The sequence below is a fragment of the Dicentrarchus labrax genome, unplaced genomic scaffold (genome assembly GCF_905237075.1).
Source record: "Dicentrarchus labrax unplaced genomic scaffold, dlabrax2021, whole genome shotgun sequence".
In the NCBI taxonomy this organism is placed as follows: Eukaryota; Metazoa; Chordata; class Actinopteri; family Moronidae; genus Dicentrarchus; species Dicentrarchus labrax.
Window position 1 is genome coordinate 2,203,892 of NW_026136717.1, and position 16,862 is coordinate 2,220,753.

Genomic DNA, 16,862 nt, shown 5'->3' on the forward strand with positions numbered 1-16,862 from the left:
AGTTACTGTTGAATGTGTGCTAACTGTGCTAACTGTGCTAACTGTGTGTGGAACTGTACGAAGCGTCTGTCTTGGATGAAATATTACACGTAATATTGCCGTGACAATGGCAGTCTTAAGAATATTGAATTGGTTTATATTTTCCAGTCATTTTACCTTTCGTCTTTCTGCTACGTTGTGACGTTACATTAGTCAGCTAGCTAACGTTATGCTTCATTAGCTAACTCTATCTGATGTAAAAGGTGAATCACGAAGCGTCCTAACAGTTCTGTTCTTCCACAATGGTTGTGGAGGTAGAAAGCTTCTTTGGTGTGTACATGCTGTACTGCACCAACCCGAAATTCAAAGGCCGTATTTACATCGGCTTCACTGTGAACCCTGAGCGCAGGATCGGACAGCACAACGCAGGACGGCACCGAGGGGGAGCCAAGAGGACCAGCGGAAGAGGACCATGGTACGACTAACCTTTACTGCACTATAGATCATGATGGACACTGTGTGATCACATCATTAGAGATATTCTGCATTTATTCTTTGTTTTGTTCAGGGAGATGGTTCTCATCGTACATGGATTTCCCTCTGACATTGCTGCCCTGAGGGTAGGTATGGTTTTTGGAGCGAATGGATAATATTATGTAGTAGTTTTACAGCCATCAGAAAAAATATCACAGTGTCACAAAATTATTATTATAATCAGTTCCAGTGACCCTTAAAAGAATGAAAACACAAGGTTTTTATTTGATAGTACAGCGCTATTATAATTTCACAAAATATTATGTCCTATTTTTTTAATAACACTTACATGGTTGAATTCAATACTGTAGATAAGCAAATGAGCACAGTGTGATAACCAATTCTCATACCATGGTATACTGTGAAAGACGATGCCTCTGCCTATGTACCGAAGTGGTGGAATGTGACTGTATTCCATCCAAAACATCAGTATTTACCTGAAGTTGTGTGTAGGATTTAGTGGCATCTAGTGGTGTAATTGCAGATCGCAACTCCCTTGCTTCACCCTCCCCTTCCAGGCACGAAGGAGAAACTACAGTGGCTGCGAAACGCTCAGGAAAAACACCCCAATCTAGTGCCAGTCTTTGGTATGTCCCTTCTGGGCTACTCTAGAAACATGGCTGCCTCAATGGAAGGTGACCCACTCCCTCTGTAGATAGAAACAGCTCATTCTAAGGTAGCAAAAACACAGTGATTCTTATTTTCAGATGATTATACACTAATGAAAACATACCTATGAATATTATATTCCATTTCTGACAATAGATCCTCCTAACTGTTACACACTGGACCTTTAAAACCCGTTTCCTATTTTTGGAGCTCGGGAACGTTACCTGTGTTTCGAGTTCACCTCAGAGATGGTTCCTAACCCCAAAAAAGTCTCTGTGTAGTATTTTCCGATGGCCCCAGAACTATCAGGGCAGAGTCTGAAGAGCCAAATGTTGCTCACTGGTCAAACACAGACCTTGCAGCTGCTACAACTCATACAGCATCATTCACACAGGTCGACTAAATGCCACAGTTGGCTTTTGTGCAAAGAGAGATAAATAAAGAGAGAATTACTGGCCAAGTGAATGTGAGAAGCTGATTGTTTCATTAAAAAAACACTACTAAAAATACTCGGCAGACTGAGTATTTTTATTTTATTTTTATACAAACAGACATTCTGGAGTCTCCTTTGTATCCATCCATCACATCCAGAACACAATGACTCTGTGTTTTTGTTTTTTCATGTGTGTAAATTGCTTCTCAAACGCTGTTGTTTTCTCAGTTCAGTTTACCTGATCTTCAGATGCAGTGGAAACATAGACAGGAATGGACAAAGGGACTGTAGGTCCAAGGTTAGATTCTGAGTTTAGTTATGTGCCAAAGAAAAACTTTATCAAGCCACTCAAACTGATGTATTAATCTTATCTCCTGTTTCAACCCCTCTTTTACAAAAGCTATTATTATAAAAGTTACAGTTTTAAACTAAGAATAATTCTAACTATCATTATTGTTTTTGTCAGTTTGAGTGGGCGTGGCAGCACCCTCACTCCTCCAGGCGTCTCTCCCACGTCTCTCGGCGCTCCAGGAAAGAGTCGAGCCTGCAGTTCCACTGGCGGGTCGTCTCCAACATGCTGCGGGTGGCACCGTGGAACAGGCTGCCGCTCACAGCCCGCTGGCTTAAGCAGGAGTACAGGATGGACTTCGAGCCCAGTCTGCAGCCTCCACTGCACATCCCCATTGCTTTTGGGAGCGTGAGAGCCAAGAAGAAGCTGCCACTGCAGTCTGCAGGAGAGGAGGAGGAGGAAGAGGAGGAGACGTCCAGGTGTTGCCTCTGTAAACTGCTGGTCAAGGTAGAGTCTCTTTAGATATCAGTGAGGATTTTGTCCTGTTCTGGGTAAAGATTTGGTGATATTGTGCTTTTTATTAAAGCAGTAGTTCAACATTTTAGGAACAGGTACTACTCAACAAGCCCAGTGGTTCCCAACCTCCAGGTTAGTGTAAGAAAACTTTTAAAAGACACAGTAGGAACATATCTCAGCATTTTGGTAATTTCTGCAAAAAAGATCTGAACCCAAACCCTAAATATATTCTTCACCCTGATAAACAGCCTCGTCCTGCTTTAGAGCTAACAATGGCCAAGCGTCAGGGAGAAGAAAACACCTGTATGCACATGTATGATTGTTAAAAATTTAAGTCCAGACCTATAATTGTATAAAAGGTTCCTAAAATATATCCAAAACTCTTCTCTGATCAATATTCACAGGAATCAATCTAGACTAGCCTGTAGTAATTTCAGTACAGTCAGACCCTAATCACTACAAACTTGGTGGTTAGTTAGTTAGCAGGCATTGAGATGAACTGAATCCATGTCTCTTCTTTTCCTCAGGTGTCAGAAAAGCTGAGCTGTTTCCACCCGTCCTGTGGGATGAATAGTCACGTGGCCTGCCTCGCCAAACATTTCCTGAAGTCCGAGCCATCCCACCTCCTGCCAGTGGAGGGCGAATGTCCGGCCTGCCGTCGCTCCTTGCTGTGGGGGAGCCTCATCCGCCATAAACACGGCTGCTTCGGAGACCTGGAGGAGATCACACTGTCTGCATCACAAGTAAGTTACTGCTGACTTAAATGAGTTAGGCTATAGAATATATACAAATATGTCTGCTTAATGCTTAGTCTTACCCACTATGACCTGTCCTGTCCTGTCCTGTACATAGTGTGAATCAAAAAGGCTGGAAAGGAATCCAAACCAAAGCAAATTACATCCAACTTATTATCTTAAAACTGCAGCAAAAATATTTATTTTCAGAATTGATCTATGTCTAATGAATGTAGCTTTTGCTTGATAAATTCTCCCTTGATCTCACACAGAGCCACTGGGCAGATGAGCTGCAGATATGAGGGAGTGGAGCCAGCAAAAATGAACTTAATGAAGTTTGGTGCCTCATATCGCTGTCAGAGAGAATTGTGTGGATTATGTGTGATGAAATATGCCTTCTAAATTCAACAAATGTACAGTAAACTCTTAAAATCTGTCCATTTTTATAATTCTGATCATGAAGCATCTAAGTAAGTGTATGTGTTTAATGTATTACATATTTATGGGGGAAAAAAACATGTTTTAATGCATTGTGTGACAAATAAAATTGTTTTGTACTGTACATGAAGCATCATTTCCTGTCACAGTAACACAGTAGTGACACCTGAACCAAGCAAGCTGATTACACACATATTGTAAATACACATGTGGTAGGCAGGAGAAGCACTATTGATAGTGATATATTTATATGATTTATTAATACATTCCAGACCTTTTTCACAGCAGCCATTTTAACATGAAATAGTAGGGTAAACACGTGTTACCAATTAAGGTTAAGCTCAAACAGTCAGGGTGCTGCTATTGTGCATGCTACACCAAATGGAATAGAACCTTGATTAATGTCATTGTAACACCTGTGTTTAGGTGATGTCTATCTGATTGAAGTTAAATTTAAGGAGGAGATTCCTTCAGTTTTTAATTCAATGCCATGTCTGAATATAACAGAGTCCTATAACGACTTTAGTCCCTCCCAAATTGATCATCTTGTTAATAGTGCTGCAAGCTCACTGCAAACATTAGACTATCGCTCCTATAAAGAGGAAAATATTAAAACATGAGATTAGCACCGTGGTACAACCACCAAACCCACCAATTAAAGCAAAAAACGTGAAAATCTGAAAGGAAATGGCGCTCTTCCAAATTATTAGAATATCGCTCAATTTGGCAAGATAATCTTAAAACCTGTAGAAAGGCCCTCCGTAATGCCAGAGGAGCCTATTACTCAGCACTAATAGAAGAAAATAAGAACAACAATTACTGCAACTCTTTATTGTCAGGCTGCCCCAATAAGTCCATTAAGATGCTCCAATTAATTCAAAACGCTGCAGCACGAGTACTGACAGGAACAGGAAGAGAGATTCAATTCAATTCAATTTTATTTGTATAGCGCCAATTCATAACAGAAGTTATCTCAGGACACTTTTCAAATAGAGCAGGTCTAGACCGAACTCCTTATAACATCTCTCCTGTACTAGCTTCTCTGCACTGGCTCCCTGTAAAATGTAGAATAGAATTTAAAATCCTCCTCCTCACCTATAAAGCTCTTCATGGTCAGACCCCTTCATATCTTAAAGAGCTCATAGTACCCTATTACCCCTCTAGAACACTATGTTCTCTGAATGCTGGGCTACTTGTGGTTCCTATAGTCTCTAAAAGTAGAACAGGAGCCAGAGCCTTCAGTTACCAAGCTCCTCTCCTGTGGAACCAGCTTCCAGTTGTGGTTCGGGAGGCAGACACCCTCTCCACATTCAAGAGTAGGCTTAAGACATTCCTCTTTGATAAAGCTTATAGTTAGGGCTGGATCAGGTGAGTCCTGAACCATCCCTTAGTTATGCTGCTATAGGCCTAGACTATCGGGGGATTTCCCATGGTGCACTGAGCTCCTCTCTTCCTCTCTCTCTCTTTCTGCACTCATTCATGTCCCATTAATGCATGTTACTAACTCCACTTCTTCCCCGGAGTTCTTGTGCTTTCTCGTCTCGCAGGTTCTCATGGATCCTGGTGGAGCCTCCTGCCATGGTCCTGCTTGACTACTATTGCTAATATCACTGATATTAATGTTATTATTAGTATTATTATTGTTCATCGCTGTTGTTGGCGTCATCATCTTCATCATCTTCATCTTCATCATCATCATCATTATCATCATCACCAGTCATTTCTACTAGTATAGTTGTTGCTACTGTTGTTGCTGTGCATCTCTCTCTCTCTAACCCCAACTGGTTGAGGCAGACAGCCACCCACCTAGAGCGGTTTCTTTATTTGTTGTCCTACAAATAAAAATTACATTGAATTGCACTCTACAATACATTTATAGTTAAAGGGCCTTTGCCCCTATAATATTAATATATTCTTCCCTTTCAGTAAACTTGTTTGCAGATAGTTTGGAAAGCCCAACTGTGTGTGGACAGTTTGGGGATTTACTAGCCACCAAAAAAGCCTATGAATTTTTACAACATTTTCTTATTTTATTTATCAATGAAACTGACATTTTCAGCAAATACTGTCTACATTGATGGTTGTTGTTATTTTTCAATGTGTTATTATGACACAGTGCAAATACACAAATGGTCATAGTGGACCAGTATATGGAGAGAAGGTACATACCCTTGTAAGGTATGTGTGACAGTCCAGCATCCTCTAAAAACTCTTTCACAAAGAAAATATCAAAAAGCTTCTTCAAATCTGTTAGCTCTTTATTATCCATAGCTGTTAGCTGCAGTGACAAACAGTAAAGCATTATTTAGGTAGTATTCATGAAGGAACAGCAAAAAAGAATTAAAATGAATTTTGTCATCTCTATACAGTTGAGACTCATGGTGGGAACTGTTGCGTATCTGTTAATAAAAAAATATGTGATAACATGCAAAGTGTGAGGACACAGTATGAGGACTAGCTAGCCAACATTAGCTAACTTAATATGTAATGGAGTTTGTAGGCTGGAGAACCAAAACAATGAGCTAAAAGAGGCAAAAAAAACTCTGTTGAGTTGAACTCTTTTACCATTATCCCCTTTCACATTTCATATTTGTCAAAATACAATTATTGATTAGTCCAGCTTAAAATATACGTAGCATTTGTATGTGGCTGTACGCCTGTCTTCTGCATCCGTCCACTGTGTTTCCTCATGGTTGGACAGGGGGGGCATGTACAGTGATCACCGGCTGAGTGGGACAGAAAACAAGCAAAAGAACAGATTTAGGCCATTAAAAGACTGACTGCTAATAGACCCTGACCGATGTGGGATATTTGAGAACGATAAGGATTTAGAAGGGAAAAATTCACAAATATATGGCAGCTAATATAGTGAATGTTTGCGCTGGAGTGAAAACAGACCTTTTCTATGTGGATTGTGGACGGATATGACCAATATACCCACAATGCTGCTTTCATAAACAAATAACTTATCTTAAATATTCTTTAACATGTTAATTAGTTGAAGCATGCATTGTCAACCAATACTAGTTCTGAAAACTGCTTCTTTCCTCTTACGGTACGTGTCCACAGGTTTCAGTGCTTTCCTGGCACTGTCTATGTGAGAGGCCCTGCAATGCTGGCAGCGCCGCAGTGCATTTCAAGCTTGGGTGTCACATTGGCCACTCATTTGCATAACGTTGCAGTTCAAGCTACATTATACACATCCGGGGCATTCGGCCGCGTGACTAGCCAACTCTGGAAACTCACGGAAAGCGCTCAGACTAACCGTTGGTTTTTAGAAAGCCATTTGGGTGAACTATTTTCACAATATGGGAGAAAGTTTCCAAGCAGGGATCCAGCCTTTTGTGACTACAAGCGACCAATGCTGTGACCCCTCATGTCTAAAAACACCCCTGTGGACACGTACCATTACTCTGTGCTGCTTGCCACAGTACTGTAAATCAAAGCGCACTCTGATGAATAAACTGGGCAGTGACACAAGTATATTTGTTTTTTCTGCATTACATAGTGGAAAAAAATATTTTGATATGTCTGCAGTATTGACTGATAAATTGGCCGACTGATACATCAGTCCAGATTTGTGACACAACTAAAAAATCTATGCAGCTGTTATACTACACACTACACAGTTATAGTCAGTGTTTACTCACCATTTTGGGAGCCGGCGCGCAGCAGTTGACCACCTTGCAGCAGTAGGCGGCCAGAGTGGCGGAGATGGCCAACAGAGCAACCTGAATGACCGTATTCTCAGCAAAGAAGTGGGTGTGGGTGTTCTGTAAGTGGGAACAATGACACGCAGAAATTGAAAACAGTAATAATAATAATAAAGATAAATACAAAATTGGTTTTAAAAAAAGTTGCAATATACTGCCTTGCTTCCAGTATTGCGATATATCGCAATATATGAAATCGTAACCCCGTCTCATGATATGTATTGTACTGCCAGATTCTTGGCAATACACAGCTTTATAATGTATTATATACGTTTTCAGTGTATAAGATTACACTTCAACTTAAATTAGTACTTCTATTGCATAAAGTTTAACTAACTTTTACATGGCAATAGAATACAAATACTTTCATTCTTTACTCTTCAACTCACACTTCAACTGCTTTTGTCTTGTACGCTTTAAATGAGGGTTCAGCTGCTTTCATCGACATTTCAGAATGTATCAAATTTGAAAGGTAAACTGTAAGAAATTATAGAATAATTAAGTCTTGTTTACAATTTGGATCTTGTTTTTGTAGTTCTAATTTTATTTCACAATAAAAGATAAGATAAAAGCCACATAGGCCTTAAGTTAACTAGCTAATGTTAGCAAAATGCAAGATATCTAGCTAGCAAATTTACATAAATTGTTAGCTAGCTAGTGTTTTGCTAACTTAAGATGTAATGTTGCTTTTGTCTTCTTCAAAATGCGGTTGTCTTTTCAATATAGATGAGCCTAGCACATCAGTGCTTTTAGATGTAACTAGCTAGGTAACAATTACTGTAGATTAGCCAGCTAGTTAGTTAGCATTTTGCTAACATAAGATGTGACTATATATATTTTGCTTTTCTCTTTTAACCATCTTAAACTTTGGTTTCAACATGGACAAGCCTAGTGCCTAGCATATCTCAGTACAGGAAAGGAGAAAGGTTGACCGAGATTCTAACCGAGGCTTGCTCAATTGTCATTGGAGCACATAACAAAAAGGGGCAGTACTTAGGGAAGGTTCCAGCCAATACAAAGTCCCAAAATATTGAGCTAAAAAACATATTCTAGTTAACCTTCAACCCATGTTCTCTCCAGATAAATGGCTATCCAATATACATCCAGGGTATTTAACTGTAGATTTCTCTACTATTGGCCACCATTTCTGAGTAAAACATTTAAAATTCCAAATGTGAGATGTATGATGTGAAATATATACAATTGTTTTTGTTGATGGGTTATAACTTAGAACTTGACAACAATGCAATTTCATTATTTACCTTATCCAACTCTAAAACAGGACAATAGTGCTCTTCTTAGGGACAAACATAACTTACCTCAGCTTTATGGCAGATTTCGCCATTACGTGACGAAGCGTGCTCATCATAAAAATGCCAGCAGAAAGATGGTGAATCCCCCATTTTAATCAGAACAGAGATAATGTTGAAGATGGAGGCGCCACAGGACACAATCTGCATCCCCAAACAGGCCCTCAGCTGAGAGACACCGGAAAAAACAGCACATACAGCTTTAGTCATTTTACATTTAAATCCTAAAATAAAAACCTACAAATAGACTATTTGTCAGCAAATAGAGCCCTATTGTGAACCTGGAAATGATAAGTAAAAGAGTTTTGTGTTAGAGATGTACAGCGTGGCATTTAGAAACCATCAGATGCAAATTTGCATATGTTGGGCAATTTGCATTAATAACATGCAAAACATTAATAAGCATAATCACTTATACAGACAATATTTTAGCAACTGCTCAGCCAATTTGGACAATATAAGAGGGGTTTTGCGTGTTACTGAAATACAAAATGGACATTTAAACCAGAAGTGGCCACATTTCAACTCCCGGTGGGCTGATTTTGATTCATTTTGAGGTTATTTATATGTACAATCTTTTGGACCTGGAATCAATAAAGTTCAGTGTCAGTGGTTTCTTCACATTTCGTCAGTTCTGGTGACGTTTTTCTGTCAGCATTTTTAATCACTGACCTTCGCCTTTCCTGCTGTATTTCTGCATAAAAATAAGGTCAAAATCTACTTAACATTTATCAAAATCGGCCCACCGGGAGTATGCTTATTGCAACATATGCAAGTTAGAATATGGCAGTTTCTAACTGCAGGGCACCCATACTGTACATTTCTGCAAATGAAACTAGAATCCAAAATTTGCTATTCCACAAACATTAGACGCTGACTTTTTTCAGGAATCCTGTGGGTCATGGGATTATTTTTGTGTCTGCAGCCCAGCATTGCTCACACCGGCAGCTCATGAAATCATGAAGTGTTCCTCAACTAAATGGTCCTGCCTAAATGGTTCCAGTCTGCCTACTCTCTACCCTTCTTAGCTATCAGTTAAAGGAGCAACATATGCCAGGGTCAGTGTAACAACCAGCTCCTTTCAGCCTCACCCAGCAATGACTCACAGAGGAAGTAGCATCTGTTACTTTCTGTGTGCTGCTCTGGAGGCAGTCGGCCTGGATCTGTATATGGTAGTTGTTATGATACATTGCTTATGTATTACTGGTGATCATTTGGGCGTCTCCCCTCCAGCCCGGTAACTCACCGTTGGCAGGTGGAGGTTCTGCGCCGCTACAGCCACACTCCCAGCTATCACCACCTGTGAAAAGGGCATCAGGACTTAGTTTGGAATTTCACCAATATACAGCACTTCTCTATACTGATCCTTTCCATAATATTGTCTGATTCTTTCAGTGGCAATAACAACAACTTGTATTGGACGGATTTTGACTGGCACATTTGTCCCCCAGGATTAGCTAACGTTACATGGGAGCCATAGCAGCCCACTTTACACCTATTTACTCATTTTACTCTGTGAATTAAGGATTTTATTTTGACCAAACCAGATCTGGGTAAATTAAAAAAGATGTTTCTGGTAAATTGTATTTTGTTTTTGTCCAGTTTGAACCTTATCTAGCTTATCTGCTAGGAAAAATGACTGGTTTTGACAATGGAGTCTGGTCGGTTGTAGCACCCATTGTTTTGGTCTGAGATGATATTATATATTATTTGTATATTATTTGAATTGTCCATGTGCTTACCAGTAGAGATGAAATGAAGAAAGATACATCCCAAGGTTTCAGGTCTTGAGCCAGAAACAAACTCACAGAGATAATCTGAAAGGCACTCAGGCCAATCTGAGTGATCTGGAACAGCAGAGAGAATACTGTATGTTACAAACAAAACTCCAGGAGGGTATAGTTTTAAACACACACACACACAGAGACACACACTGTACCCCCAGAGCTTTGGGTTCAGCCTCCAGGTACTTCTGTTTCCTGTTGACGTTTCTCTGGAAGGTGACTGCGACCAGAGGGCTCTGAGCTGCACTGCTGCCTTCCTCCAGAACTACTGCTTCATCTGCAACAAGCAAACTCTGCCCGTAAAGCTGCAGTAGGTCATTTTTATAAAAAAAAACATTTTTGTCGTGTTTGCTGAAACTTTCACTAAAACCCGGATCATGGATCACAGAGCCAAACCACGACGCAGACACAACGTTATAAAGCTGTGCTAGGTGAAATTTAAGGGAAAGTGTCTTTATATCTTCCTTGGCTCTGATTGGTTGTTTTAGTGTAGGCCCGGTGGATTCTTGCAAATGTCATTAGGAGTACTAGGAGGAGTCAGAGTAACCTGTTATTCACAGATAATCTCATGTACTACTGTCAGGATATAGTGAAAGTTTGACCAAATAAATAATGTTTCTAAAAGTTACATACTGCAGCTTTAAATTCATGCATTTTAGATCGGCACTGGGCAGCTGCAGGCCTTCCACAGAAAAGAGAAGTGCTTGCATTGCATGTGCAGCGGAAATCAGGATGTATCTCAAACAGAACACAACATCTGGATTTCATCACTCTGGACAAACAACATGGATCTTATTATGCACTTTCCTCACCAAGATAATGAAATAACATATTCACAAAGCGTCTTTTGTTTACCTGCCATGGTCGCAATCAGTCCTATAAGCTATCACTCCTCGAACGGACGTCTTCCCCTTTTTAAAACGTCTTAACGTGCTGTTCCAAGGCTGCGGGTCGGAAGTTTTGCAACAGCTCTCTGGATGTGGGTGTCGCTGCAACACGTCTCCGGCTGCATAGTTCCTCTTAGCCACCGCATCAGCTGCTCGGAGAGGGGGATCAGGATTGGCCGAGTGCTGGCCAATTCTTTTCACTTCCATGTCTGCCAAAATCTGCGCACAAAGCAGTATTTATAAGACTCATGTGAGCTGATATTGTGTTCTAATGTCGCACATTTTCCTTATAATCATCCAAAATACTTCTTTTTAATCCAGAATCACTTAGAATGAGTGACAGCCTGGATTCAGGCAGCTGTCACATGACCAGTGGCGTATCCAGACTTTTTTTGATTGGGGTGGCCCAATACAGTAAAACCTCACAACACATCCTAATGAGAGAAGTAAATTAACATAACTTAATCCTCAAAAGTCTCTCCGTCATATGAATTAAACCCAACTCAAAAATGAATTGTTGAAGCAGCTCACTTGTTTGAGTGCACTTAAACATTGCAATATATATTGAATTGTATTTTGTGTACAGGCAATATTCAAGTTTGTCCCATTGACTCATTTTCTTGAAGTAGACTTCTTATCATTATTAATGATTATATATCATTGTAATAATATATAAACAATGTATAATTCTTAGTGATAACCCAAAGTGTAAAAAATTTGATGTTGGTCACATAAAAAACTGAAAATGTATTGACTAGCATTTTGATAATCAATTAATCATATATTTTTGTATTGTTAGTGAGCTGTCTGACATTTAATAATTTGCTTTAATGGAAGGAAAATGAAACTTTGTACAAAGATGCATTTAAGTTACTCTATTCAGATAAATTCTGTTCACACATTTTAAATAAGTTTGGAGAAATGCTGCATATGAGTGTAATTTAATTAACTGAATTGGTTTGGTACAATTAACCTAAATACCATATCTACCTTAGCAATAATACAAAGTTACTTCTACTCTAATCAAATATTTTTTCATGCTTAAATTGTTTCAGTTAATAAACTTAAACGTTTAACGCGATCAGTTTCCTCAAACAGTTTGAGTTGAAATAACTTGTTGGGTTTTACAGTAAAGTGGGGGGCACTAACTTATAGAGGGGTGGCATAAAGTAAATAGCATTAAAGCTATAATATGTAACATTTCCACATTAAAATCTCTATAAACACTAGAGCTATGTTCTGTATGTTGTTGAACTGTGTACTTAGATTATCCCAAATGTTTCCAACAATGTTGAAACCATCAACATAAAGATGGACGTTGTGTCTCCACTTCCTCCCCCTGCACAAAAATTAAGCCAAAATATCCCGGATACGGCCGCTGCCATCTTGCACTGGTGATGCAGAATGGAAGTCCTGCTCATACATGCAGCTGACTGATTGTGAGAAGGGCTTAGCAGGGCGATAGAGATGTTTTCGCTTCACTTTTGAAGAGCTGTCATGTCATCCATCTTTATATACTGTATGGTTCAAACTCAGAGAAATCTGTCATTTTATTCAGGTAACGCTGTGTTTCACCGGTCGCCTGTCAATGGCGTCATATCCCCTTTGTGCCTGCGTCAGTGTTGTGGTTGTCTGCCAGAAGCTGTCATACATTGACTGTTTATCCAGTCTGAAGCCACATTGTTACCATCCACTGTTTAGATCTTGGTGCTGTTTAACTCTAGATTTGAACCGGATGAAGGATTTTAGTCATCGGACGTCTGGATCTTAAGTTATCAGAGAAACAAGCTGAGCTAACGTTAGCAGCAGCTCGGCTCGTTTTCATTATTCTCATATATACTTAAATTATTGACGTTACAGTATCTAACTCACCTGGGTCCTGAGTCCTAGTTGCAGCAGCCATGGGTTCAAATCTGACCTGTGGCTTTTTGCTGCATGTCAATCTCTCTCCCCCTGCCCCTTCCAGTCACTACTGATTAAAGGCAATAAAAGCCCCACCAAAAAATGATTTTATTGAAAGATAAATAGTCCTAGCAATCTCAAGACAAAAGAGTGGCCACACTATTTTAACATACTGTAAAGCTTCCAGACTTTATTCTTTCAAATCCTCAAAAATAAATTGTACCCCCAAAAGCAGGCTATATACAAAATAAATAATGTGCATTCAGAAATGTGAGGACAAAATATTATACTGACAAAATTGTACAAAACTTTATATCAACTGTCAACCATCCAGGACATTTTGTGTTGGCTGGTTATACACTTTTATAAACTTTTAAAACATTTTAGAAAAGTTTAGTTCAACCATCAAACAGTTAGTTTCCAACTAAGGTCCCGCCTATGTTCGGGCAGATAGCCCAGGCAGCCTAAATGGATATGCCCCTGCACATGCTTGCAGTTAGTTCGAAATGTATGAAGAATGGTGTAAAGGTTTTGGTATAAGCCATGAATGGGAAAGCTGACATCAAAGCTTTCGTCAGGAGGACAAATATTGGTTTTGGAGAGCCAGATTTGGCCCACATGCAAAGTCATGTCCTCTTGGGCCATCAACTCCTGGTTGAGTCCTGTTCAAAGTTCATGACTTGTGGTGATAAAGTGTTTGCTGTGTTGGTGCCCATTTCACCAACATGTGATCATTTCTTTCTCAGCGAAAATTACAAATTACAAATAAAAGCCACACATGTACTGTACTGTATACTGCACTCTTTATAGTGTTGGGGAGTTTAATCTGTGGCATGATGTACATATATTATAATAATATGTAAATTAAATCTTAATCTACAAACACTGTAACTGCTGTAACTAACTGTCTGAATTTAACAGAGTCCTATAACAACTTTAGTCCCTCTGAAATTGATAATCTTGTCGATAGTGCTACAGGCTCACTACGATCAACATTAGACTCTATCGCTCCTATAAAAGGAAATTATTAAAACATAGGAGACTAGCACCTTGGTATAACCACCAAACCCGCCAGTTAAAGCAAATAGCTAGGAAATCTGAAAGGAAATGGCGCTCTTCCAAATTATCAGAATATCGCTCAAATTGGCAAGATGATCTTAAGATTTATAGAAAGGCCCTCCGTAATGCCAGAGGAGCCTATTACTCAGCACTAATAGAAGAAAATAAGAACAACCCTAGGTTCCTCTTCGCACTGTAGCCAGGCTGACAGAGAGTCACAGCTCTATCGAGCCACATATCCCCATAAACTTAAGTAGCAATGACTTCATGAGCTTCTTCTATAATAAAATTATTACTATTAGAGAAAAATTAATCACCAACTGCCATCAACAGTTATCAGTGGCTCTCCAAGTTCAGGGACTTCTGTCAATGTAAACTTAGATGTATATTTAGACTGTTTTTCTGCTATCGATCTTCATCAGTTAACTTCAATCATTTCTTCATGAGCCATCAACCTGTCTGTTAGACCCGATCCCAACTAGGCTGCTTAAAGAAGTTGTTCCCTTAATTGGCACTTCTTTACTGGATATGATTAATCTTTCTTTATTATCAGGATATGTACCACAGTCCTTTAAAGTAGCTGTAATTAAACCCCTTCTTAAAAGTCCACTCTTGACCCAGGGGTTTTAGCCAACTATAGACCGATTTCTAACCTCCCGTTCCTCTCTAAGATTCTGGAGAAAGTAGTCGCCAAAGAGTTGTGTGACTTTCTACATAACAATAGTTTATTTGAGGATTTTCAGTCAGGATTTAGAGTTCATCATAGCACAGAGACAGCTCTGGTTAAAGTTAATAATGACCTTCTGACTGCTTCTGACAATGGACTTGTCTCTGTACTTGTATTATTAGATCTTAGTGCTGCATTTGACACCATTGACCATGATATTCTTTTACAGAGACTTGAGCATCAAATTGGCATTAAAGGAACTGCCCTAACCTGGTTTAAGTCATACTTATCAGATCGTTCTCGTTTGTACATGTTAACGATGAATCCTCCATAAATACTAAGTTAGTCATGGGTTCAAGGTTCTGTACTTGGACCATACTATTTACTTTTATATGTCCCTTTAGGCAACATTATTAGGATCACTCCATTAACTTTCACTGTTATGCAGATGATACGCAGTTATATCTATCAATCAAACCCAATGAAATTAATCAATTATCTAAATTACAACATGTCTTAAGGACATAAATCCTGGATGACCTGCATTTTCTGATGTTAAACTCGAAAAAGATTCTTGTTCTTGGCCCAAAACCTTAGAGACTCATTGTCTAAAGATATAGTCACTCTAGATGGCATTAACTTGGCCTTAGACCACTGTGGAATCTTGGAGTTTCTTTGATCGGATTTGTCTTTAACTCCCATAAAGCGACCTCTAGGACTGCCTTCTTTCATTACGTAATATTAGAAAATTAGCCATACTTCCGACAGATGCGAAAATAATCCATGATTTGTTACTCAGGCTGGATTACTGCAACTCTTTATTATCAGGTTGCCCCAATAAGTCCATTAAAACGCTCCATTAATTCAGGTGCGCGGTACTGACAGGAACTGAAAGAGATCCATCTCTCCTGTACTGCTCTCTGCCTGGCTCCCTATAAATGTAGAATTGAATTTAAAATCCTCCTCCTCACCTTAAAGCTCTTCTGGTGGCCCCTTCTTCTTAAGGCTCATGTCCCTTTACCCCACTGACACTACGTTTCTGAATGCTGGGCTACTTGTGGTTCCTTAGTCTCTAAGTAGACGGGCCGGCCTTCGTTACCAGCTCCTCTCCTTGGACCGTTCCGTTGTGGTTCGGGGCGACACCCTCCCTTCGGTGGCTTAAGACATTCCTCTTTGTAAAGCTTATAGTTGGGCTGGATCGGTGAGTCCTGAACCATCCTTAGTTTGTGCTATAGGCCTGACTTCGGGGATTTCCATGGTGCACTGAGCTACTCTCTTCTTTGCACTTTCTCCTTTAATGCATGTTACTACTCCACTTCTCCGGGTTCTGTGCTTTCGTCGGGTTTCTCGTCCTGGTGGGCCTCCTGCCTGGTCTGCTTGTGCCATTGCCATACTGTTGTTGCTGTGCACCTGTCTGTGTCTGTGCCTCTTCTCCCCCAACTGGTGGACAGCGCCACCCACTGGCCGGTCTGTCCTGTTTCTGCCTTTTAACAGGCTTTTCCTGCCTTGTGCCGTGCTTGCTTGGTGGTACTGTGGGTCTCTGTATTATGTTGGTTCGGTCTGACCTGCTCTATTTGAAAGTGTCCTGAGATAACTTCTGTTATGAATTGGCGCTATACAAATTAAATTGAATTGAATTGAATTGAATTGTATTATTTTATATTCCCTGCAGAAATGTAGTGTAGTATAAAAGTATAAAGTAAATAAAATATTTAGATTGAGTACCATAGACATATGGTAAATGGATCCTTTCTAGTCTTCCGACCACTCAAAGCACTTTTACACCACATTCACCCTTTCACTCAGTGATGGTGTCCATCAAACAGAAACTAACTCATTCATACACAGATGCACAGCATCAGCAGCAATTTGGGTTGTTCAGTATCTTGCTCAAGGATACTTCCACATGTGGCACCAGGGGCTGGGGATTGAACCCACAGCCTTCCGGTTAGAGGACAACCTGCTTTGCCTCTGAGCCACCCGCCCCTATCATACAGAGACACACACA

General features: G+C 39.8%; 2 protein-coding genes across 2 annotated transcripts; one reads left to right on the forward strand and one right to left on the reverse strand.

The window, feature by feature from the left end:
• The first annotated feature begins 281 nt into the window (after positions 1–281).
• On the forward strand, positions 282–3,656 carry slx1b (SLX1 homolog B, structure-specific endonuclease subunit). The gene is made up of 5 exons (XM_051428600.1): positions 282–454; positions 548–599; positions 2,022–2,351; positions 2,888–3,103; positions 3,367–3,656. The coding sequence occupies exons 1-5, from the start codon at positions 282–284 to the stop codon at positions 3,394–3,396; spliced, it is 801 nt and encodes a 266-aa protein (XP_051284560.1). The 3' UTR covers positions 3,397–3,656.
• A 2,113-nt stretch (positions 3,657–5,769) lies between these two features.
• On the reverse strand, positions 5,770–11,363 carry LOC127379232 (uncharacterized). Its single transcript, XM_051428602.1, has 7 exons — positions 11,195–11,363; positions 10,495–10,616; positions 10,298–10,402; positions 9,802–9,855; positions 8,565–8,723; positions 7,183–7,305; positions 5,770–6,258 (listed from the first exon to the last, which is right to left on the reverse strand). The coding sequence occupies exons 1-7, from the start codon at positions 11,199–11,201 to the stop codon at positions 6,220–6,222; spliced, it is 609 nt and encodes a 202-aa protein (XP_051284562.1). The 5' UTR covers positions 11,202–11,363; the 3' UTR covers positions 5,770–6,219.
• Positions 11,364–16,862: the final 5,499 nt, after the last annotated feature.

Bases quoted from the DNA above. Each gene is read 5' to 3' on its own strand.
- LOC127379232 (XM_051428602.1), bottom strand. The intron at 10,403-10,494 runs GTACAGTGTGTG...CTGCTGTTCCAG, and splicing joins CTGAACCCAAAGCTCTGGGG to ATCACTCAGATTGGCCTGAG. The intron at 8,724-9,801 runs GTGAGTTACCGG...GGTGTCTCTCAG, and splicing joins AGAACCTCCACCTGCCAACG to CTGAGGGCCTGTTTGGGGAT.
- slx1b (XM_051428600.1), top strand. From the start codon at position 282: ATGGTTGTGGAGGTAGAAAGCTTCTTTGGTGTGTACATGCTGTACTGC. The intron at 2,352-2,887 runs GTAGAGTCTCTT...TCTTTTCCTCAG, and splicing joins TCTGTAAACTGCTGGTCAAG to GTGTCAGAAAAGCTGAGCTG. The intron at 3,104-3,366 runs GTAAGTTACTGC...GATCTCACACAG, and splicing joins TCACACTGTCTGCATCACAA to AGCCACTGGGCAGATGAGCT.